Here is a 24,540-nt window from a genome sequence, read left to right as displayed (position 1 = left end):
TATCCCATCTTCAGGTTCCCCACTCTGCCAAAATGGGTCTAACGGCTTTGGCATATTTGCAGTGGAAGTGTGTTTAATGGACAACTTCAAAATTCAGTCCTAGGGCACCAAAAAGACAAAAAAATGGCATTAAACCCCCACTACACAAAAAATAACAGCCTCCTCATTTAAAAAATCAAATTTTTACAAACTTAAATTACATTATTTGCAATGAAAAATGGCAATAAGAGGGTGCATAAAAAATTTAAAAACAAAAATCAAGCTTGCTCTCCAAATATGGAGAAAACCCTTGCATTGGTTCATGGGCATGAAAATCATAGCAAATGACAAAAACAAAGAAGGAAAACATTGGTAGGCAAAGAGGCAAGCAAGCATATGCCTAAATGTATGGAAAAAATCATTAACATGGGGGTATTTAAGAACATACCTATGAATAGAAGAAGTGAAGTCGGTCTGATTTATTTGACAAATGATCTTGAATCTTTGATCCACAACTTTTTTTTTTGTTGGTGATGATAATGGCTGTTTGGTCCTCAATCTCTCCTTGAAAATTACCACAAAGCTCTTCACCTTCTACAACAACAACAAAGCAAAATGACAAAAAGAAAAAGTGAAATTCCTTTTGAAACCCTGTGGCCTAGTGACCCGATGATTTTTACGGTCGTGGCACAATTTTTACCTAGCAATTTTTTGGCAGCTGGAAAAAATAGCAATGTTGCTGATTTTTCATGATTTTTTGCTGATGTTTGCAACACTCCTTTGAAGCTTATACAACATTAGCCTTGTCTAACTTGTGACGAACATAGAGACAATGCATTAACTGTCTATGAGCTAATGTTCAACATGAGATCCAATAGTACCTCTATTTGTGATGCTGAGTTAATGTGTATTTTGGTCTACCTACGATCAAACTATAGGTAGGTCTTCCATTTGATATGTCACTTCTTCCAAGCATAATTTTTCATGACCAACTTTGGTCACTAATTAGTGTTCACTACCAGAATGAGTGAAGAGGATTTATAGCAAACAATAAGAACTATCCAAAACTTATTCCAGTAAAGTGTATATGATACAATTTGAATTTTTGGTAAGAGTCATTTTTGCCAAGGAAATTCATGAAATTTGTATGAAATCCTTGAGAAATATTATGAGTAGGTGAAATGTCTAGTTTTTTGCATGTTAATGGTGTGAAAATTTCGAAACCAGAATTCCTACTGCAACAAATTGATGTTACTTCTCCTACTTGTTAATCCATACAAGTTATTTATTGTGTGCTACGGTAAATATCAAAGTAAATACTACTGCAACCTTCACTTAATTAAATTATATGCGGAAACAAGACACTAAGCAAGAATGAAAATACAACACAATAGACATCGTTATTTTTGGACAAATGTCCCCGGAAAATCTCAATGCGGGAAAACCGATGCAGTAGATTTGAGGATTTTATTATTATGCAGGAGAAAATCTGAGTACAATTCTTGGATTCTCAACTAGCAATCCAATACAGAGAGAAATTTGACAAAATGAATGGTGAAATGATCTCACCCTATCACTGGGAGAACCTGAATCTTATCACGCTGAACTGGAGCCTCTGTGTACCCTCCGTGTAGCCTTTGCGTAGGACTGCGTCACTCCTATGCAGTTCTTGCGTCACCCCTATTGGGTATCACACTGCTCCTTTTCTGGACCCTCTGCTGCCTGAAAAATTGGAATTTCTGCCTCCTGGTCTCACACCCTAGCTCCCAGCTACTGAAACTCGATTTCCTTAGCAGGAATTCGATCTCCCTCTAAGGCCTACGCTGCCACTGCGTCAACTGTGTGTGGGCCAGCGTCTGCCTCTCTCTGGACGTCGGGTTGCCCTCTCTTTGCCTCGTACTCTCTGGCCCAGGAAAACTTCCTTCTTCCGGATACTAACTGCCCCTCACTGCAAGAAATCTCCTCGATCAGAATTTCCTCCTGAGAACTTCTCACTTCAGATATTTGATCTCTTGATCTCTTGGTGTGTATTCTCCAAGTGCCTCTCAAGCCTCTTCTTATATCTTTCTGTTGGACAACCAACAACCCAGATTAACTTCTAATCAATGGCTTAGATCATTTTGGCTTGATGCTCGTCTTCTTCTAGAAGTTACACCCATAGTTTAGATTAATACCCATTAATCATTTTAATTTCCTGAGTTTATACTTAGGGTCCCTTTAAAAATAATTAATTATTGTAATAAAACTGTCTCTAGGTGGAATTTCCCAAAACAATTTTTGGGTATTGGAGAATGCATGTGTCTAACCCTCCTTGCAAATTTTGAGGCCTAGAGCACATCTGATGCTACCCCAAATCAACAAATGGGTCTGTTTCATTTCCAGTAAACAAAAGCAATTCGTGTGTATTTTGTAATTTTATTCATGTGCACAACTAGTAGAATGACTACTAGCATGAGAGAGAATAATTTCTGCTAAATCAACTCCTTTGTGTAACTGTTAAACTAGTAAGTAGTTAAATCGCATCCATAATGCTTGTGTTAGAATATTTTTCAGAAGTTACCTGATTTTGGATTTCATTTGATATGCATAAGCAGAGCTTGATAAAACTGGAGGGTTGGGAAGGCATTGTGACTGTTGTGTCTAGTGACATGCGACAGTGGGTTGCACCAGAGAAAGCTGATATTCTGGTATTAAATTTTTTCTTTTATCATGGTTTTAGCATTTCCATATATACAACAAGCAGTTATTTTACCAGTTGGTTTGCTGCTTGTATTTTTCCATGTCAACTTTCATGATATGATGATTCTATTTTGCTGCAGGTAAGCGAGCTGCTTGGTTCATTTGGTGACAACGAACTTTCTCCCGAGTGCTTAGATGGGGCACAACGATTTTTAAAAGAAGATGGCATTTCCATTCCATCGTCGTATGTTCTACATCTTCAACCTTCTATCTTTAATAGCTGGGATTATCTAGTCTGTAGCTAAGCTGGAGGAGTCATTTCCCATTGCTTGCTTTAGATGCCTTAATTTTCATGTACAAAGCATTGTATGCGTCATTCTAGGTACACAAGTTTTGTTGAACCAATTACAGCATCAAAACTTTACAATGACGTAAGTACCAAGTGGTATTCATTTCTGTTGATTTCATGAACACTCATTTGGCTGTTACACTTAACTGTTTTCTTTGCTCAGCTATATTCTAAATTCTTGCAGGTCAAATCCCATAAAGACATCGCACATTTTGAAACCGCTTATGTTGTAAAACTTCACAGTATAGCGAGACTAGCTCCAACACAACCTGTGAGCTGTCATTTTAGCTTTTATTTGGAATTTATTTTTTACCAGAGTTATTTGTTCTGATGGTCGAATGTTGATTGCAATGTCTTTTGACTTACTGTACTCTAAATTCTGCTTGGAGTTTGTCATCAAGTAACTAATATTCTGACTGCTTGATGTTTTCATCTCTAGGTTTTCACATTTACGCATCCTAACTTCTCCCCCAAAAGAGACAATCGCCGGTATAAGAAGCTGCTTTTTAAGCTTCCTGCAGATACTGGATCAGCACTAGTCCATGGTACAACTCTGTATTTGACATTTGACTTATCTTATTGTCTGCATTAACAATGCTGATTTATTGCTAAAAGGGGAAATTTTGCAGCCATCATGATTACAGGATATATATATATATATATATATATATATATATATATATATCAATAATATTATGAATATAGCAGAAACTTTGGGTTGTAGTCTGCGACAAAGCTTGTGGGCTACATTTATGGAGGAGTGTTGCCAGTAATTACTTGTAGACTATTATAGCTCATTCTTTTTTCAGTTTTTTTGACAAAATGCTTTCTATTATCATTGTGGCAAACTTGCTCTTCCCTATTCTGGGAGTATTACAATAGAATGTAGCTGGCTTTCAACACTATAAAAATATCCCTTTGGCTAAGAATCCATGGATTGTGGTATCTATTCCAAGTAGATTATCTACTCACAATTTCATTAATTTGTAATTTCTTCCCCAACCAAACATGAATCTTTTGATTGATTGACTCTTCTGTTCAATTCTTTTTAGTTTTCCAGGTTCATGAGTTTCCTTCTTCCACGAACACCAAGCTTACCTGTAACTTTTATGGAAGAACGGAAATTAGAATCAATCTATAACAGTTGAGATCTCTGAAGGGCTCTTTCTGGCAAAAGAAGCTTCAGATATTGATAAATAATTTTGTTCTTGTTGTTGACTCTTCTTTTCCCTCCTTTTCTTACCCCGTTAATTTTGAATAAATGCATTTTGTTCATCCAATTAATTTCTGCCACCTTTTTGTTGTATTTAATCATTTCCCTTTAGTGAGGTTGTTGGTTCAGTGTTGGACCTGTACTTGATGGAAGACTGGGACTGTTTTTCAGTAAATAAATTGAATCATTCCATTGTTTTGAATGTTATGTTGATGTTTGTAGCATTGGATAAGAACTTTTGACAGGTCTACTGCAGGATGTGTGGAAGTTGTCCAAAAAGGACCTTTCTTACTTTCGTAATTAAATTTATTAATGTCAATTATTGAAGTGAAGAGTCGTTTTAATTATCGACTTAGGAAAGTACCATAAAATGAAATATAATTACAATTGTGTTAGACGAATCTCATCCATTGATCTTAACTTTTAAGTGAGATGAGATTTAATATCATCCATCAATCACTTTGGAGATTAGGGTGAGCAGATTCAAGTCAATGCTATAAAGAAAAACAAAGTTAAAGGAGAAGACAGTGTGATACACAGAGAGTTAGAGTAATGCAGTTGTGACATAGAGAGTGATAAAGGATTTTCACTTAGTGTGTAAGTCCAAAGGAATCATGAGGAAACAGTGCTAGCAACAAGAGAAGATTAACCCAATACCTAGAAATTGAAAGGGTCGTTCATAGCAAGTGCAGAGGCAACTTTAGAAGGCCATACAACCAAACAAAAGAGAGGGGTGGTATGTACAATTTTTGGGGAAATTTTGAGCAATAGCTTCAAGTGGTACAGGTTGTATAGCAGTAAAGAGAGCTCGTGGTCTGTACAATAGGATGTAGGCAGTACAGGCTGTATAAGAGGTAGAGAGGCTGCGGTAGTAGTGTCGTACCAGTCCATGCAGGTGGTAGCAGTAGGAGGAGGGTATTTTAACAGTGTTTGGCAGGGGTGTACAGCCTGTATGGTGTACCAGAATAGTTAGGTTTTGCTGTAGTTTTCATGTTTTATTAGTGGGATATTTTCCCAGTTCAGGAGCCCTTGTAAGCTTGGAGTAATTTTAATGAAAAATTGATATTTGAAGGGCAGACATTTTTGTGTATTTTGGAAATTGGTTTTCTATAGCTAACACTTCTTTTTTTTCTAAATCTCCAGCAAGTGTATTTTATTCTATGAGATAAAGAATTCAATCTAAATGAATTTTCAGTAAGGAAATCATAAGGAAGTAATTTAGCTAGGTTATTGGAATGGAGATTTTAGCATGGTATAAGAGCTTCGGCTCTAAAGAGGAAGTCATTTCAGTTTTATAGCAATTTTTTTTGTTTTTTAACCGTAACCAAGAAATTTGTATTAAAGGTCTCCATGAGACATGCAACAACATTACATCACAATTTTAATAAGTTTGTCCTATCAGACTCAGTGGTCTCTGCAAATTCAGGTTGAACCAACCAATTGACAATATTTTACCTATATACCAAAATAACTTACTATTAGAAGGAGCCCAAGTATAAACAAAAATTACACTCCATAAAACCTGTTTAAATATTGGGGTCGTTAGCTACGTAGTTTGGGTTCTTTGCTTCTCTAATGTCCTTGTTGAGATTTGGAAGGCCTAGGTTGTCCATGAACACCAAATTGACTGATTGTGTTGATTCCTGACCCTTCTTAACTGTATGGAATTTAAATTGCTTCCATTTGACATCTTATAGCCTGTAGTTCATCCTCCAACCTGTACATTTGAGTCTTTTGAGCTATTACTTGCTCCATATCTACAGTCAAGGAGGATGCTAGTTGATTATAGTGAAGCTTGAGGCTTGTTGTCGCTCAAATTGTATAGGCACAGTGTGACAATGATTCAGGTTGGAGGCTGTCACTCAATCCCCAATCTCTCTGTCCTAGCTGTTTCCCAACAACAGGCTATGGGGGGTAGTCCGTATGGAATATGAGAATGCAAGACTCGTTGGCGACTGGCAATTCCGAGAGACACGATTGAATGGCCTAGCGACTTGGTTGATTTTAGCATGTTAAAAGATTAGATTATATTATTATGTGAGACCAATGCCTTATGGAGTCAATTACTTGCTTTATATCAATTAAATACCAAATGATTCGATGAACAATCACTGCTTATGAGATGCTTAGCTATCCTAGATGAAATGCAAGTCCTGCAATCTAGGTGAGATGCAAAAATCTTGGTTGATTTTAATTATATGTCTAACTAGGTGAATCCCTTAATCCCTAGCTGTTTGGAGGCTAGTCTCTAAAGTTGAGAATGAATGTTATTCAAAGAAGTTTGTAATTTTGAAACAACCATAGCAGAACTTGTTAGAGAAGAGTAGATCATTTCACCCGCTTGCTTATGTAGATCTATCTAGTCTATAGGATGAATTTGTTTAGTATCAAAAGAAAATATAGAAGTTTTGTAGTCCTCTGCAGTATTTGGGACTTGAACCTTTCGTTGAAGAAATGCCAATTGAAATTCTCTACTATTAGGATCCAGTGCAAGTAACAATCTGTTCTGGGTAGAGGATGTCTGTTTCCAAAATTGAGTTTATGTAGCAAACTTTAGAAGCTTATTCTTTTTCATCATTTCTTTGAATTTAGCAAAAATGCTTTGACTACTAGAAGGTGAAGCAAGTTACATACGTTGTTGTTTCTTCAATCTGTTGTAGTGTAAAAATAGGTTTGCTTGACACCATCACTGTAGTTGAGACCTCTATATTCTTGGCTTCAAATGATTCTTCTTTTGTTTCCTTGATCTTTCTTCTTTTGAAAACTCTAAACTCTGTTGACTTAGACGTTGAAATACCAGAAGAAATACTCACTTGTCTAGTTACCGCTCAAACTAGCAGGCGACCTAAAGGGGATCCCTAAAGGGCAAATGCTAGGCCAAGGGAAACAAATGGAGACTTAGCCCACTGTCACCTCAACTAAGGCTCCCTTCTATTTATGAATTTTCATCGATGGGAGCAGACCCGCTATATGATGGAGTCACTGATGCAGGATAAGTCAATGAAATGATGTGGAGTGACCCAAACAATCCCTTTCCCAGAAGAGTTAGAAAGATAAGGCTTGCTTGCCTTCTAAGCAAAGTGCAATGTCTTCTAGGGAAAGGAAGGGAGGATTTAAGGGATGAGTTTATGGGATATGACTTATGAAGGAACTCCCAATCCCTAAAATCCTTATTGTAATTGGTATCCTAGATGGTTCTTGAAGAATTGCCTTTTCAAAGGAATGGGACCATATGGGACCAAGTGGACCCGGTTTAGGATAGGAGGAATGTCTATAACAACCAATGATGTTCTTACCCTAGACAAGGTGGGGAAAGGATCAAAGAAATAATTTTCATTTGAAGGTGTTGATTTGACCTATGAGGCACTTGCCTTGGGGATGCTAAGGCAAAGTTTGATCCTAGAGCTAGGGCTTGGCTTTTCTCCCAACTCCATCGTAGGAATGGCTTCAAAGTTGGAGGAGACCTAGAGGAAACATCAACGCAAGAGACCCTAGGAGATCAAACTTTTTTGAGGGCTAGCTTGTTGGGAAATTGATGCCCTAGGTGCCCCAACTTGGCTAGACTTGGAAGAAGACGAATGAATGGGATTTTTGATGACCACCTTTTGGTAGATCAGTGCCTTAGTCTTTGGGAGAATGGAGTCTGACGAATGTGAGCAGGATTTCTTGATTCCCAGTCAAGGAGGCTTCAAGACTGCGTCGCTAGCCTTCTAGGTCAAGGAGAAGCAATCTTGCAACTTTTATACTTCGATGTGCAAAGGAAATGGCTTATCAAGGTCAAATTCTTTGATAGAATTACCCCTAGGAGATTTCATTCATATTACATGGCCCATACATTGAGAGATGCTATAATAGAGACAAAATTCCATAATTTAAAGCAATAAATGCATGCAACAACGAAAATCCTAGGTCACTGTAAATGAAAAAGTAAAACAAGAGTAACATTAAAAGCATGTACTTACATGTAACAAAATATATCTAACCATTCACAATTGATAAGAGAGAAGCTCTAAGAGAAGATAGACCAATATCCACACATCAAAATTCATCCATAAAGCTCCAATTCATCATGCAGAAAAAATGTGAAATTCTCTAAAAAAGAGAGAGAGGCAATCCAAAGCAATGATCCAAATGAATTCATGTTTCTCCAATTTATACACTCATTAGAAGTTCGAATTACCAAATTTGAGCCTACATTAGCCCATCAACTAAAATAATGAGCAAATAACTATCTATTGGTGACAAGCCCACCAAACTAGCTCATAAATAAAATAATAAGCCTTCCAATAGGTCGAATAATCAATAATGCATGTCGTTGGGCTCTCTAAGAGGCCTAATGAAGTCCATAAGTGCCAAAATGGTGAGCTGGACTTCCAAAAGTAATGGACAAGGGGTTGGCGCCTTATTCTCCACATAATAAACCTATGGTGCTCCCAATGGCTGTGGGGGCACACAAGTGACTTCATGGGTCTTCAAGAAAATTGAAGATGCCTGTAGATCGTCTGCCAAGGTTAGGGTGATAGTGTAGGTGATGCTACATCATTGTGCAAGTCTTGGATCAGCTACTAAACATATGGTGCAAGTCTAGGACCAGCTGGGCATGATGGATTAGGTGCATCTTCCTCATCCAATAAGTGATCCACGAGCAATCTTTAAATGGCTGTGGGGATCCATGGAGTGTTGTCTGCTGCTGTGGAGGCCCATGGCTCTCAACGCACACCCTACAAGTGCCAATGTAGCCCTCTGAAGGATTAGGACCCAATATAGGGATACCAAACCTAAAGTGGAGACCATCTGCAATCATAGTTTTAAAATTCGGCCGATTCGAAACGGAAACGACCGAGTTGATCCGTTTCATTGCCCAAAAATGTGACTCGGTGGAGGAAATGGTTCAGTAGGCCGAGTCAACCATGACTCGGCCGAGTCATGGCTGACTCAGCCAACTCGGCTGTTTCTGTATTGACTCGGCCGAGTCATAACCAGTGGCCTTAACCCCATCAAAACAGCGATTTGACATTTTTTTAATGACATTTTGAAGTGTTTGCTGATTGGTTTGAACTCCAATGTGTTTTATGAATTAGTTAAATGTTATTTGGGGTCCATTTCCCCCTCCCAAACCCTATTTAACACACTCAAATGCTCTCTACTATTGATATGCTATTCAAGTTTCATGGTAATGTTAAATTCTTAAAGTAAAAGTAACATTCTCCTTAATCTTCATTTTCATCCTTTTACTTAAATTTTTAACATTACCATGAAATGACTCAGGATGTTTGAGAGTGGTTTCAGTCTCATTGGATTTCATATGGAGAAAGTAGAATTTTAGATTTCATTCAAAATCCAGCAGACTTATCAGTTTTTCAGGATTTCAGGATTGGAGGATTGCAATGTTTCCGTTGAATTTTGTCATGTATTAGGGTATGGAACTCGTATTTAATCAAGAGCACCAATCCCTGTATGTACCTTGATGTTAGTGAAATTGGTTGTCGAACTCCTCTGGGATTCGCTCCCAAACCAGGAGCTTCTGAAAATGTCGCTCCCGCTCCCGTTTTCACTCCTGCTCCCAAGTAACACAAAGAAGAGAAACCGTTTGGATCAAAAACGATTAAATGGTCTAGTTTATGTCCAATACAACCTCCGGCTCAGACGAAACCATTCGCTGAACAAAAGACCTGATTCAGATCCCATTGTGTTGGAAGACATTGATCCAACATCAGATTGGGTAGTGGAGAGTCGTCCAGCAGAGTTTGATCCTGTTGAGGATCTTGATTTAGATTTAGATATTGAGACATCAGTTGAACTTGAACATGCTGTTCAGTTGAATGCAGATCCCAATCCACCAGCCTCAGTCTCACAGCCAGCAAGGACTCCAGTTGTAGGTGCTTCCTCTGCTCAGCCACGATAGAAGCGCGGCCGCATATCTACTCTATCTCAGCTTGCATCTGTTGTAGTTGCACAGCCTGCTAGTGGTACCACTTCTACAACTGCAGTTGGAGATGATGATGATGAGGAGGAGCCATGGGGCCCCCTATCTGAATCTGATGATGATCCAGAGATTGATCGACATGATCTTGGCTCCTCTGGAAGTAGCTACTAGCCAGTAGCTGTAGTACTAGTACTGGAGTCTGGTCACAGTTTACTTTTGTTGTAGAGGCCATTTCTAGCCTCCTTGGTTATGTGTTTTTTGTTTTGAGTCTTTGATCATGTATGACAGTTGACTATGTATTGCCATTGGGTACCATTTTGATATAATGGATTGGTTCATGAGCCTACTTTGATCATATGTTGTCTTCCATCTATATTATAATGTTGTGTGTTTGGAGACATGAATGAAAATCTTTAAAATTATGTTTAAAATCTTTAAAATTATGTATATATATATATATATATATATATATATATATATTTAATGTATTTTTTACAACGACCGAGTCATTGAAATCGAGCCGGCCGAGTCATTACCGTTTCGGAGTCGGAGTCGGAGTCGATCCTCGGCCGAGTCGGAGTCGGAGTTGGAGTTTTAAAACTATGTCTGCAATCTTGCATAAGATCCAATCCATCCCCTAGCCGTCTAGTACAACAAGTCATTAGAGAAATCGGGTAAATGAGCTTGCCAAATCATTGACCACAAGTGGGGACTTCATAATGCCCTGCTCTTCCATGATGGGCTTCGGGATGTGCCAATGTCTCCTAAACTCCAAATGGGGTTAACCAATAATCCTATTAGGTGGTTCTACTTCTAAAGGGGATAATATAGTCAAGGTACATGCTTCAAAAGGTGGTGGGCATATGGCAGATAGGTGAATGAAGTAGGGAATGAGAAGGGGCAACCCTAGTTCACATGTTGGGGTACATGCGTAGCTAATAAGAGGGAAGACTACACTTGGGTTTATAATGTATAGGAGGGAGCAATCGGGGTACATGAGGTGCCCCTACCTTGATTTTTCAACTCTTCTTTCTATGCTTTTTGCTTTTTATAATTTTCTTTGATTAACTGCTCGAGACTCAAGGGGGAAGAGCATGATGTATAAGATATAGCAGTGAATACCCCCTTTTAAGGTGGGGTGGTTCAGTGCCCCCAAGGGTTGGGACAATCATGGGTTCCTATATGATGAAGAAGGTTTATAAAACTTGTAGGAACCAGGGTGATGGCCATGATGATGGGGTAGAGCTCATGTATTGGCTTTTTCCCACGTGCTAAATGTGTTTGTCTCAGCCATCTTTTGCATTTTGTGGTACATTTTCCTGTTGAATGTGGCCATATATGCTTTTATCTTTCTTTTTAGCTGCATCAACCTTCAGGCTTCATTCTAGGCCATGACCAAGGTGTGGGCAAGGAGAAGGGGCATGCTAACCCTATCTGGACCCAATGGAAGAATCTGGACCTAACTGGGAGAAATGATGAATGGGGTAGTAGTGAATGGAAAGAGGGTAATATAAACGGATAAGGGAGTGGGACTACGCAACCAAAATCAAGGTTTCCCATGAAATACCATCCCTAGAGCCAAATGGTTAGTAAAAGAGGTACCACAGGACTAGAATCCAAGGTTAATACCTAAAAGGGGTCTAGGGGACAAGAACACAGACCTAGCCCATTCTTTTCGTCGAATCCACCCATTAATCCATGCCTAGAAGTATCCATGATAAGCAAACTACAATACTCAATTTCTAAATAACAAGGCATACCTTTAGGTTCGGGAGGTCCACCTTCAAACATATGATCATGGCCAATGGGCGAGGGACCACATGGCTAGCTCAAGCGGTGGAGAAATGGCACAATGTGCTAGCTGGTGGCTGCAAGGGGATGTTGGCTGAGGAACAGCTTGGAGAAAAAATTTCTCCTAGGGATATTACCCACAAAATGGTGGGTAATGTTAGGATATTCCGACACATAGGAAATAGTTAAGTATAACTTGGTCTAGTGTAGAGTTAGGTAAAGTGTGTTTCTTTACTATGTACTTTTGTAACTTACAATCTGACTGTCACAATATGTAGTGATCCGACGGTTCATTCTCTCCTCGGTATTACCGACACTTGATTCGTGGCTTAACACTTGATTGGTCCATGATCTCTATTTAAATAGCATGGAGGGTCATTTGTAGGGTAACCGTTCATGAGAGAAGCTTATGTAAATATTCATTCTTTAATTAATAAATTGCCTGAAGTGGCTGCGTTGGCTCAGGCTGTGGACTGTTTCCCTCTTTGAGGGTTTTAACCACATCAACAATACTGGTGTATTTATCTGTGATCTGTTTGTGAGCGGTGTCCTTTGGTGTTTTGTCTGAGGAACTTACCCTACAAATTCCTACAGGGAACATGTTCTTTTCAGCTCCTTTTCTTTTGGATGAGGAGTTTCCAATGCTGTCTGACTTGACACTTGTTCTTCAACTTCTTGTAAAGTATTTTCCTCCCAAATCTCCATATTAACTATTGAATTTCCATGACCTTGGGTTTAGGTTAGAGTCTTAGAATCAATGACACTACCAAACCAAGAATCTCAACCATAAACTACTTCACACAACGGAAATATAAAGCAGTAAATCACATATGCACAAATATACACGATTTTTATCAAAATTGTACAATATGTACAATCCCAGTCTTCGTTATGTTAAACCAAATCTGAATAATACAACAGTCTATAATATACATGATACAATGACAAACTTCGTTGCGCAACTTTGATGTCATATCTTGTCCTGTCGATCCTTCGCTCTCGTACTACTCAATAGTAGTACCTTAGTCCATCAAGGCTTACTACACATCGAGACTCCAAGAGGGTTGCCTCTTGTCACTGCTGCAAGTCATGTCTGCTAGAATGAACACGGGTTAATCAAACTGCTCTCTGAGTAGGCCTAATTCCTGAGCTCCAATCTACCAATCTAGCAATCACTTTTGTCCATCAAAGTGCTGCTCATTAGGTTGAAAACTTTACCCAACAACATCCTTCTTGTCTGTTGCTCTAGGGCTACTTTGTGTAGCCAACACACTGCTCTCCGATCTGATCAATGGCACCCAATCACGTCACTGTCAATTCTGCACGTAGGAAGACATTTCACCACCACGAAATGTCATCCACATGGAACCAACAGGCTGCTGCAATCATGATCCAATCCGGTCACAAACTTGACCCAATACACCTCCCAAAACATTGTTGTTCACCTCGCTGCACTGCTGTCACTGCATCACTGGTTAGGGCATCACACTTCAGCCCTTATCCTCCACGCAAATCAGCAAAGCAAGCCACTTAGAGTTGTGGTCCTCCAAGAGAGAAGCCCTCCACACCTACGCTGCTCCTTTTGGCCTTATTCCACCCCAAACACAACACTAAGGACAACCTAGCTACTGGCTATGGCCTGCGTAATAACACAACAGCTATTGTAGGCCTTCGTCCCCCTCAAAAACTCCACCAAACAACCCTACAACAATTATGTTTTCTCCTCTAGCCTTGCGGCCTTCACTTCCCAACAATCCGCACTCAAGACAACCCTCAAACAAGCCTCAAAGTAGCCCGTTGTAACCTACAACAACTTGGCCTCTCTACAAAAATGCCACGCTGCTCCTTGAGAGCCTCCACGCTGTCCCTTTGGCCCTCTCTTGTTGTGGCTTAGCCTCCTATAATTTCAGAGTTGACCTTGTAATGTATTGCCACAAATGGATGCTTAGAACACATGTTCTCACCTTGTATTTATAGACATAATGAGGGGATTCAATGAATTATGAAGAGACACACCTATTGGAATTATTCACACCAAGCCTACATGACTTGACAACCAATAATTAACTTGCCAACTTTAAAAATTCATTTCTCTCTAATGACAACTTGAAATCAGATGATTCTCGATGCATTGGAATCGTCTCGCCGAGCACTATCATCCTCATCTATCACATGTCTATTTTTCATCATGATTTTGACCGAAATCACGATGGGTGCAAAACCCCACACTTGGGTTCCAAGCCCACAAGCTGCCCTTGTGGTGTTTTGCCCTCCAAACCCTGAACCGTAGGGCTTGGAGTACCTCCCAAGCTACACAAATCAACAATCCCTCTTAGTGAGGGAGGTAATTCCAAGACTAGGAAGTATCTCGTCATCATCATCACTGCTTGCAACACTTGCCCAACTCTTGGCGCTCACAATCACAACAATCCTTGTACGGTGAAGTACGCCCTTCTCGGAAGTGTCGTTGTCACTGCTGGAAGCAACCTGCTTCTTCTTGTTATCCTATAATGTCTTCCTCTCTCTCCATGATTCCTTCTTGGCAGTTGTAGGAGCACCCTTGCTCACCACTGACCACGCGCTCTTCTTGGGTTGTAGAGTCTCCCTCTGAATCTGCAAGCTCCCTTTCGAACTGGACTCCCTCTGAGTCTTTGGAACTTGGACCTTCAAGGGAAGGTGTACATTCTTCTCGGCAACATGTACTTGCTCCTCTAAAACCTGCACCTGCTCCTGCTCCTATTTCTTTGGAACTTGCACCTACTCCACCTGCTTCTTTCCATGATCCACAGGCTTGCCCGTCAACTTGTAGAGACCATGCTCTATAACTGCTAGTACAATCCCATCAGACTTACAACATCTAGGCCTGAGTCTTGCCTTCCCATCCTGAAACAAGACCTCAAGCCCTTTCCTCTCGATCATCGAGACATAAATCACGCTATATCCGAGTCCTAGTACAAACAATACATCCTAGACTTGCATCATACATCCTGCCTCCATCCTGAATGGCACAACACCTATTCCTCGGATCTCTAACTGGCTCTTGTCACCCAACACCATGTGCAACTTTAAGTCCTATTCAGCTAGAGTCTTAAAAACCTCCTGTGACCATGTCATATGCTTCATCACACCACTGTCCACGTACCATCCATCCTCAGTGACAGTACCTTGCGAGAAATGAGAAATAATAGCAAAGTCCTCCTCTTCCAATCTTCTAGAGAGATAATCTATCTCGACTGAAGTGACAACACCGGCGCCCTGCTTTCCTTTCTTCTTTTTGATAATTTTCGTTCTTCTTCATCGAATATTTTGACGAAAAATGACCCATCTCGCCACAGTTAAAACACTTGACTTTACTAAAGTCCTTCTTTTGCTTACCCTTCATTCGTGAAGCAAGTGCCATGTCATCATCTGAAGCCTTCTTCTTCGGATGAAGATCCTCGTCTCGCAACTGTTCTCGAATGAAGTCATCCCACAGCCTATTGTAGTTCGGCAGCTTCTCTTTGGCAACGATTCTCATGATGAAGGGCTTCCATTCCTTGGTGAACCCTTTCAAGGCAAGTCCTTACCATATCTCCATTTGAGATAGTCGCAACGATGGCAACGAGCTCATCTTTGACTTGAGACAATCTCGTCAAATACGAGGTCATGCTTTCACCCTTTAACATGTTGGTGGACTTCAACTTATCCTTCAATACCAATACCCGGTTCTCGTTCTTGTTCTAGAACAAATTCTGAAGAGCCATCCACATCTCATGTGCGGTGTTCTTCCCGGACAAATGAGGTATTAGGGCATCCTTCACGCCATCAAGGATGATCAATCTTGCCCTCACATCCAAATCTTCCCATATTTCCAATTCCTTAGGGTCGATTGGCTTCTTGATCTCTTTCTCGCCAAAATCCCAGATCTTGTTGACCTGCAAGACCAGCTTGATCCTTTGCTTTCAAGGAGTATAGTTGGCCAACCCTTCCAACCTGTCCTAATACCTGATACTTGCCTGCAACTTCGACATTATAGTGAACCCTTCACTCACAATGTGACCAACTCCATCTCACGTTGTACTTTGTTGTGCATAACTCTGATTTACTTACTTCCAAAGTAGCTCAAACAAGCTCTGATACCATGTTGAAATTCCACGACCTTGGGTCTAAGTTAGAGTCTTAAAATCACTGACGGCACCAAACCAAGAATCTCAACCATAAACTACTTTGTACAGTGGAAATCTAAAACAGTAAATCACATATGCACAAATATACACGGTTTTTAACAAAATTGTACAATATGTAGAATCCCAATCTTTGTTATATTGAACCAAATCTGAATTATACAACAGTCTATGGTATACAAGATAAAATGACAAACTTTGTTGCACAACTTCGATGTCGTATCTTGTCCTGTCGATCCTTCGCTCCTGTACTACTCACTAGTAGTGCCTTTGTCCATCAAGACTACTACATATCGAGACTCCAAGAGGGTTGCCTCCTATCAGTGTTGCAAGTCATGTCTGCTACAATGAACACAGGCTCATCAAACTGCTCTCTGGGTAGGCCTAATTCCCGAGCTCCAATATGCCAATCTAGCAGTCAATTTTGCCTATCTTTGTCTTGCTCATTAGGCTGCAAAATTTAACCAATCACGCATCAACAACGTCCTTCTTGTTTGCTGCTCTAGGACTACTTTGGGTAGCCAACATACTGCCCTCTAATCAGATCAATGACACCCTATCACGTCACTGTCAATTCTGCTCCTAGTAAGACATTTCACCACCATGGAATGTCATCCACATGGCACCAACAGGCTGCTGTAATCACGATCCAATCCGGTCACAAAATTGACCCAACACACCTCCCAAAACACTGTTGTTCATCTCGCTGCACTGCTGTCACTACATCACTAGTTAGGGCATTACACTTCAGCTCTTAACCTCCACGCAAATCAGCAAAGCAAGCCACTTAGAGCTACGGTCCTCCAAGAGAGAAGCCCACCACACCTACACTGCTCCTTTTGGCCTACTTCCACCCCAAACGCAGCACCAAGGACAACCTAGCTGCTGGCTATGGCCTGTGGCCTAGCACAGTAGCTGCTGTAGGCCTTCAGCCCCTTCAAAAAATCCACCAAACAACCCTACAACAATTATGTTTTCTCCTCTAGCGCTGTGGCCTTCATTGCTGAGCAATCTGCACTTAAGACAACCCTCAAACAAGCCTCAAAGCAGATCGCTGTAATCTACAACAACTTGGCCTCTCTATAGAAATGCCACGCTGCTCCTTAATCTCCTCCATGCTGTATCTTTGGCCCTCTCTTGTTGTGGCTTAGCCTCGTCTAATTTCAGAGCTGACCTTGAGATGTATTGCCACAAATGGATGCTTAGAACACATGTTCTCACCCTCTATTTATAGACATAATGAGGGGCTTCAACAAATTATGAAGAGACACAACTATTGGAATTATTTACACCAAGCCTACATGACTTGACAACCAATAATTAACTTGTCAACCTCAAAAATTCATTTCTCTCTAACGACAACTCAGAATCGGATGATTCTCGATGCATTGGAATCATCTCGCCGGACACTATCATCCTCATCCATCACATGTCAATTTTTCGTCAAGGTTTTGACCGAAATCACGATGGGTGCAAAACCCCACACTTGGGTTCCAAGCCCACAAGCTGCCCTTGTGGTGCTTTGCCTCCAAACCCTGAACCCTAGGGCTTGGAGTACCTCTCAAGCTACACAAATCAACATTAACATAGTACTCAATCTTTGGTTTTGAAAAGTGTATATAAGGAGCTGACTTCTGCTCAAGTCTGATAGCTGAAATTATTCCCAAAGGATCATAAGGCTAGCTAAAACTCATTTTAAACTTCATTTGATTTAACAAACTTTTTGCTTCTTTATCAGTTGCTCTAGTATTTGCTATAAAGGGGCCAATTTGAGCTTTTAGTTTAAACTGATTTGGACACAAAATGAACTTCATCTACATTCAGGCTCTGCCTTATGAACTCCAAAGCAAAAGCCCTCATTGCAAGAAATATTGGCAATTTATAAGGTGACATTTCACAACCAAAATTTTTGATCTCTGTGAATCTCTGATATAGATACCAATCTCCTACCTTTGTTTGCTCACTTAAATGTAAAATTCTCTTAATTTCAATTGAAATTCTTGGGACTACATGACTACTAAGAATACAGAGTGATAAGTACAGGAATTGGTTAACAAAATCACTAAATGAATACACTTTTGAATTCTCTTTTACTAATAAGGTCCCGTGAACAACAAATTGTGGCGTTCCCTGTGAATCCAACTTCTATAGTGGCATCTTAAACCTTTCAGCTTGGTGATATAAGAACAAGTAAATTAACACAAATTGATGTTTGAAGGCTCTTTCTGCACTGAATTTTGAAAACTTCTCATGAATGTTATCTGAGATAAATTGGCTAAAATTGAATAGGACAGAAGACTTTTTCCTAGATGAAAAGACAAAGAGGAATCCTAAAATATCTTCATCAATCCATTCATCACTTTGATAACTTAACGAACAACAAACCATGGAGTTTATTTGTTTGGACATTTCAGGGAACATGGCGAGGAATAAGGCAGATTATGACGCGGCAATTCACATCCTTTTGGTAAAAATGACTAAAAAATATGGGCTCTCTCTTCAAATGTAAGCTTCTGGTAAATTTCCATTAATGAGTTGACTGGAAAGGAATGTAGGGAACTTGGATGACTGATTTGTAAAGCTTGAAGAATGGACTTTGGTGTTATGTAGAACAAAAGTTCACCATTTCTGGCTATCACTGCTCTTTGACTGAGAAAATATCTTCTTTCCCACCAGGAGACAAACTTGAGAAAATGATGAGTTTGAGGAAAAACGAATTGAGGTAATGTTGAATTTTCTAAGTCTAACACGTCAGAAATTCTTGCTACATTATCTTGTTTATTTCACCTACTTGTTTATTCCTTAACAAGTTATTTAACCATATAAATACTGAAAATAAACACAAATGCAGTCTCAACTCATCTACAGATCATCAACTGAAATAACAGATAAACACACAAGGGACACTATTATTTTTGGACAATTGTCTCCGGAAAAACCCAACTTGGGAAAACCAGTGTAGTAGTTCTAAGGGTTTTATTTTTAAGCAGCGTTCTTGAGTACAACTAGGGTGCCAAACTGGCTCACCCAACAAAGATTTCTATTTGGCTGTAATACCTCTCTTCGGAAACAGATATTCAGCAAGTCTGCCCCACGAAAATCCTTCCAACACTTCTCTAAGGCTCTGCGTCAACCCTGCTAGCCTCTACGTAGCCCTAGAACCCTCTGTGTCAGCTCTCTGGCCTTCTGCGTCACCCACACAGGCCTTGCTAGTCTCTGCGCAGTCTCTCTGGCCTTTTGTGTGGCTCCTGCTGGCTCTGCGTAGCCTCCTCAATCACTGCGCTGGCCCTCTGGCACTATCTCTGCCTCTCTGCTATGCACTCACTGCCACCCGCCGCAACTTTGATCAATTGTTCGAATTTTCTTAGCAAACCCCACTCCAGAAAATCGAACTGACTGATCAATCTTGGTGTATCTCCAACTGACCCTCAAGCCTCCTCTTATACTTTTCCTATTGAGTCTTCAACGATTGAGATTAAATCTCTAATCAACGACTAATATTAGATTAGGCTTCATCCATGTCATTTAGAACATTCTCACCCAGTTTTATATTAATACCCATTAATATTTTAATTTTCCTAAGTTTAGACTTAGAAACTCCATTAAAAATATTAATTATTTTAATATCTCTCTAATCGGGTGGAATTTTCCCAAACCATTTTTGGGTCTTGGATATCTCATGTGCTTTAGCCTCTCCACCAATTTTCATGGCTAGAGCACATCCAATGCTACCCCAAATCAACACTCCCTCTTAGCGAGGAATGTGCTCTAGTAATGCTCCACCACTGAACATCACCTTGATAATCTGGCACTGGTACTTGTGCTGATGCTTGGCCTGCTGCCCAACATCCTTTGCACTGCTGCCCATGGCTCTGCCATTGCCACTGCTACATTTGTACTGCAACTCTCTCTACATTCGTGTTGCTGCTGGTCCTTCCTCCCAACACTGCATTTGCACTGCAACTTTCTCTCATCATGTTGCATCGTGATGTCCATAGCACTACCACTGCTAATTGCTGCACTGCAACTTAGTTACTCAGAAGTAAGTAACTGATCTACCTAACTACCGACATCCTTGCCAGGATAGAAGCCCCCTGATGTTGAAGTTACCTCTGTTGCTATCCTGTGCTCCCTCTACTGCCTCTGCGTCGTTGCAACACCTCTGTGCCTCTCGCACTGCTGCAACCACCTCTGTGCCTTTCTGCACTGTTGCAACCACCTATGTGCCTCTCGCACTGCTGCAACCCTCACTGCGCTGCCAGAGACCACTGCACTTTAGCACTGCCTTGTTGCTCCATCCGCATCTTGCTTCTATCGACATTCGTCATCCTGCTACTGTCTTCGGGGCTCCCGTAGCTGGATATGATCCAAGAGTTTGGGTACTTCAAGGGTCTTGCCCCTCATCTTCTATAGTCCTCTTGACTACAGCTCGATGTTACCCCACCTCTTCTCTAGAGGTGCATGAGCACTTATGGCATAATCGTCATCTGTCTCGACTTTTTTCTCCGCCTTAGCTGGAGCTGCCTTGGAGTCAGAAGCCTCTCCCTTATTCTTCTTCCTAGGACACTGGGTTGCATAATGACCCAACTCCCTAAAATGGAAGCACTTTACCTTGGAGATGTCCTTTTTCTTCCTCTTCCCCTGCTGTCCCGCAAATGCCAGAGCCGCATCCTCCTCCTCTTTCTTGATTCGACCTCCTTTGCTGCTACCCACCACCTTGGTCAGTCTTCTGATCTCTGTTTGGCGAAGAGCTGCCCACATCTCTTCCCATCCTGGAAGAGTCGCTCTGCCCAAAATGCTTTGGTCAAATGTCTCCCAATCCTCAAAGACTACATTCAAGGCGGTCCTCACCATGAACTCCTGATCCGGTGTGGCCCCTATGGAAGTAAGTTGGTCCCGAATCTCTTACAACCTGTTGAGGTATAGATCTATCTGCTCCCCCTTCTGCATCTGATACGATTGCAGCTGATTCTCCAGTAGCATCTTCCTCTGCATGAAAGTGCCTTGATACAATGTCGTTAAGGTATCCCACATCTCCTTTGTCGTGTTCTTCTTGACAATATGTTGTACTACATGATCCTTGACCCCATCAAGGATTATGCACTTTTCCTTCGCCATTGCATCCTCATACCTTTCATTTTCAGCTGGGTCGACTGGGATAGCCACGGTTCTCAAGGCAAAGCCCTTGATGCGATGTCTATCCAAAACAGACAGGATCCTAGCCTTCCAGATGGCAATGTTGGAGGCCCCATCCAACCTGTCCTGGTCGCTCAGTGCGTTCATTGCCATCTCCGCTCTTCTCTTGGACTCCCTCTGAGTCTTGACTTCTCTCCTAGGCTCCCTCTAAGTCTCGATTTCCCTCCTGGGAATCCTCTTGCCATCTGTCGATCCGCTCCTCACCGATTCTCTGCAACTCGTATCGTGATTTCTTGGCTAGAAATCCCTCAAGGTAGTGACTCCCTCTACCTTGGTTTTGTCCCATTAGGTACTGTTCTGCTTTGACAGCAACAACACCCCACTAGCTTCCCAATCCACAATCTGCCCACAGCTCCCTAGGTCCCAACAGCTGAAGAAACTAAACCTCTTAGCTCTGCGTAATCCTGACAAGGCTGAATCGCTCCTCTAGCCAACTGCGTCAAGCCTACATGACTGAGTAGGATGACGTGGCTCTTCGTGAGCCTCTTTTGCCTCTCTCTGCCTCTAGATGATGACACAGGCCCTCTGCGTCACTCCTTCACTGCTGTCTTCTACTTAGGAACAACTCTGTCTCTAGGGACAACTGTTTCTGCTACAAATTTTCTGATTTAGCTGGTGCTTTCAGCTCTCTTGTGATCTGCAATGCTTTGATACCATGTTGAAATTTCTAAGTCTAACATGTCAGAAATTCTTCCTGCACTATTTGATTTATTTCGCCTACTTGTTTATTCCTTAACAAGTTATTTAACCATATAAACACTGAAAATTAATAGAAATGCAGTCTCAACTTATCTACAGATCATCAACTAAAATAACAGAGAAACACACAAGGGACATCGTTATTTTTGGACAATCGTCTCTGGAAAAACACAACTTGGGAAAATCAGTGCAATAGTTTTGAGGGTTTTATTATTAAGAAACTTTCTTGAATACAACTAGTGTGCCAAACTGGCTCACCCAACAAAGATTTCTATCTGGCAGTAATACCTCTCTTCGGAAGAAGATATTCAACAAGTCTGCCCCACGAAAATCCTTCCAACACTTCTCTAAGGCTCTGCGTCAGCCCTGCTAGCCTCTGTGTAGCCCTGGAACTCTCTGTGTCAACTCTTTGGCCTTCTGCGTCACCCACGTAGGCCCTGCTAGTCTCTGTGTAGTCTCTTTGGCCTTCTGCGTCACCCACGTAGGCCCTGCTAGTCTCTGTGTAGTCTCTTTGGCCTTCTGCGTGGCTCCTGCTAGCTCTGTGTAGCCTCCTCAATCACTGTATTGGCCCTCTAGCACTATCTCTGCCTCTCTACTATGTACTCACTGCCCCTTGTTGCAACTATGATCACTTGTTCGAATTTTCTTACCAAACCCCGCTCCAAAAAATCGAACTGACTGATCAATCTTGGTGTATCTCCAACTGACCCTCAAGCCTCCTGTTATACTTTTCCTTTTGAGTCTTTAACGGTCTAGATTAAATCTCTAATCAATGACTAAGATTAGATTTGGCTTGATCCATGTCATTTAGAACATTCTCACCCAGTTTTATATTAATACACATTAATATTTTAATTTTCCAAAGTTTAGACTTAGGAACTCCATTAAAAATATTAACTATTTTAATATCTCTCGAACTGGGTGGAATTTCCCCAAACCATTTATGGGTCGTGGAGATCTCATGTGCTTTAGCCTCTCCACCAATTTTCATAGCTAGAGCACATCTGATGCTACCCCAAATCAATAGGTATCAGGGATTCCCAAAAACTAATATCATCCCTAGCATCTTCAAAGTTCTAAAAAGCCCAATTATGCAATTCATACAAATCAAACTCACACTTTGTCTCTACAATTTTGAAATCTAAGTCTACCAGAGACGACTCATCCAAATTCGAGACTACAAGAAGCATGGGGTTTTCACTCTGTCAGTTACTTTTCCCTTTAGAAGTAGTCATTTTGAAATTGAACAAAAAGGAGGAAGATTGGAATACCAGGGGAGATTGAAGATGGTGAGCGGAAAGCTTGTGTGTACTTGGAAGTTCCTCTATTGCTTAATTTTGCTGTTAGCACTGCAAATATGATCAACTGGCCGAACTATTTGGGAAGATTAGGCATTTAAAGAAAATTGAAATACCTATTAATGATTATTAATGATCGGAGTGTTTTAACGAACTTTTGAATGTTGGCGGGAATTTATTGCGATATTTGGCGGCAATAAATCGATGGATAGTCGAGGAGATAGCGAGAGTTTATTTGGCGGAATGAATGGTAGAGAGATAGATCTAGTGGGAATAACAGCTAGCGAGAAGGTGGTTTTGGGGGGGGGGGGGGGGCGGTGTAGGCGGTATATGGTTTTAGGGGAGGGGAGGCGAGGGGTGGTGCGCAATGCACAAGTGCATGCCGCGTCATTTGCCATGGTTTACGGAAACCATGGATTGCGGACCCCCCCCCTTCATTAAACGTCGAGGGCTTCGTGGGGGGGGGATTTGTAATCTTTTATGAGCTCTTGATCGCGGCGGGTATTATCTTAGCTGTTAAAATATGCACGGGAGTTACCACACACCTTTATTGGTGGAACATTAAAAATAATTCACATTTATTTGTAAAATAAACAAAACCTTTATGTGACATTTATAAAATATGTTGAATTATTACAAAGTGCATAGTACAACAACCCTTTTTTGAAAATTTCCTCCATAAGAGAAACTTATAGGTAAGAAAAAGTTACAACACCCTATAGGGAAGCGTTGAGAGCCATGGGACTCCTACTACTTGTAGAGCATCATTCCATTCCATGGGCACCTACAACACTCGAGCAATCTACACTTTGCCCCACATTATTCATGAGATGATACACTTGGACCAGTATGCCCTAGTCAGCTTAGTAGTGATCATATGGTTTGGTCATTGATCCGAGGCCCGAATGAGGTTTGTCTCACCCCTTGAAACATGGGAGGGGTAGAACCATCCTCTAAGCCCTCAACATTTGAGCAAAACCAACCTATTCTATCACCAAGAGACCCATGAGACCCATTTTATGCCCCAAACACAAAACTAGGGTCCACACGATGATTTGCATGGAGATCTAGGGGCATTCCCTAGAGAATGATTTTTGGAGCCCTCTACATTCAGTGTGGCACTAGAGGAGCCCAACACATGCCCTAGAAAGGCCTACACATGCATGACAACAACATTTCAGCCTCTTTGTGGGTTAATTGTTATGTTTTTACATTGGCTATGAGTTGGCTTATAACCTCATTTAGTA

At 40.9% G+C, this 24,540-nt stretch overlaps 1 protein-coding gene across 2 annotated transcripts in view; it reads left to right on the top strand.

Annotated features, from left to right (window-relative positions):
• SKB1 (SHK1 binding protein 1) overlaps positions 1 to 24,540 on the top strand; it is a 238,743-nt gene that overhangs the window by 205,239 nt on the left and 8,964 nt on the right. For both annotated transcript variants that reach the window (XM_089438948.1, XM_089438949.1), the window contains 5 exons: positions 2,574 to 2,666; positions 2,799 to 2,902; positions 3,041 to 3,089; positions 3,192 to 3,278; positions 3,447 to 3,552. In XM_089438948.1, coding sequence (XP_089295074.1) covers positions 2,574 to 2,666; positions 2,799 to 2,902; positions 3,041 to 3,089; positions 3,192 to 3,278; positions 3,447 to 3,552 — 439 coding nt within the window. The remainder of the gene's footprint in view (positions 1 to 2,573; positions 2,667 to 2,798; positions 2,903 to 3,040; positions 3,090 to 3,191; positions 3,279 to 3,446; positions 3,553 to 24,540) is intronic.

This window comes from Pinus tabuliformis, chromosome 9 (assembly GCF_031772625.1).
Source record: "Pinus tabuliformis cultivar Carrire ecotype Pingquan chromosome 9, CPIR1, whole genome shotgun sequence".
In the NCBI taxonomy this organism is placed as follows: domain Eukaryota; kingdom Viridiplantae; phylum Streptophyta; class Pinopsida; order Pinales; family Pinaceae; genus Pinus; species Pinus tabuliformis.
Note: the sequence above shows the minus strand (reverse complement) of the source record. Positions and strands in the feature narration are given on the sequence as shown.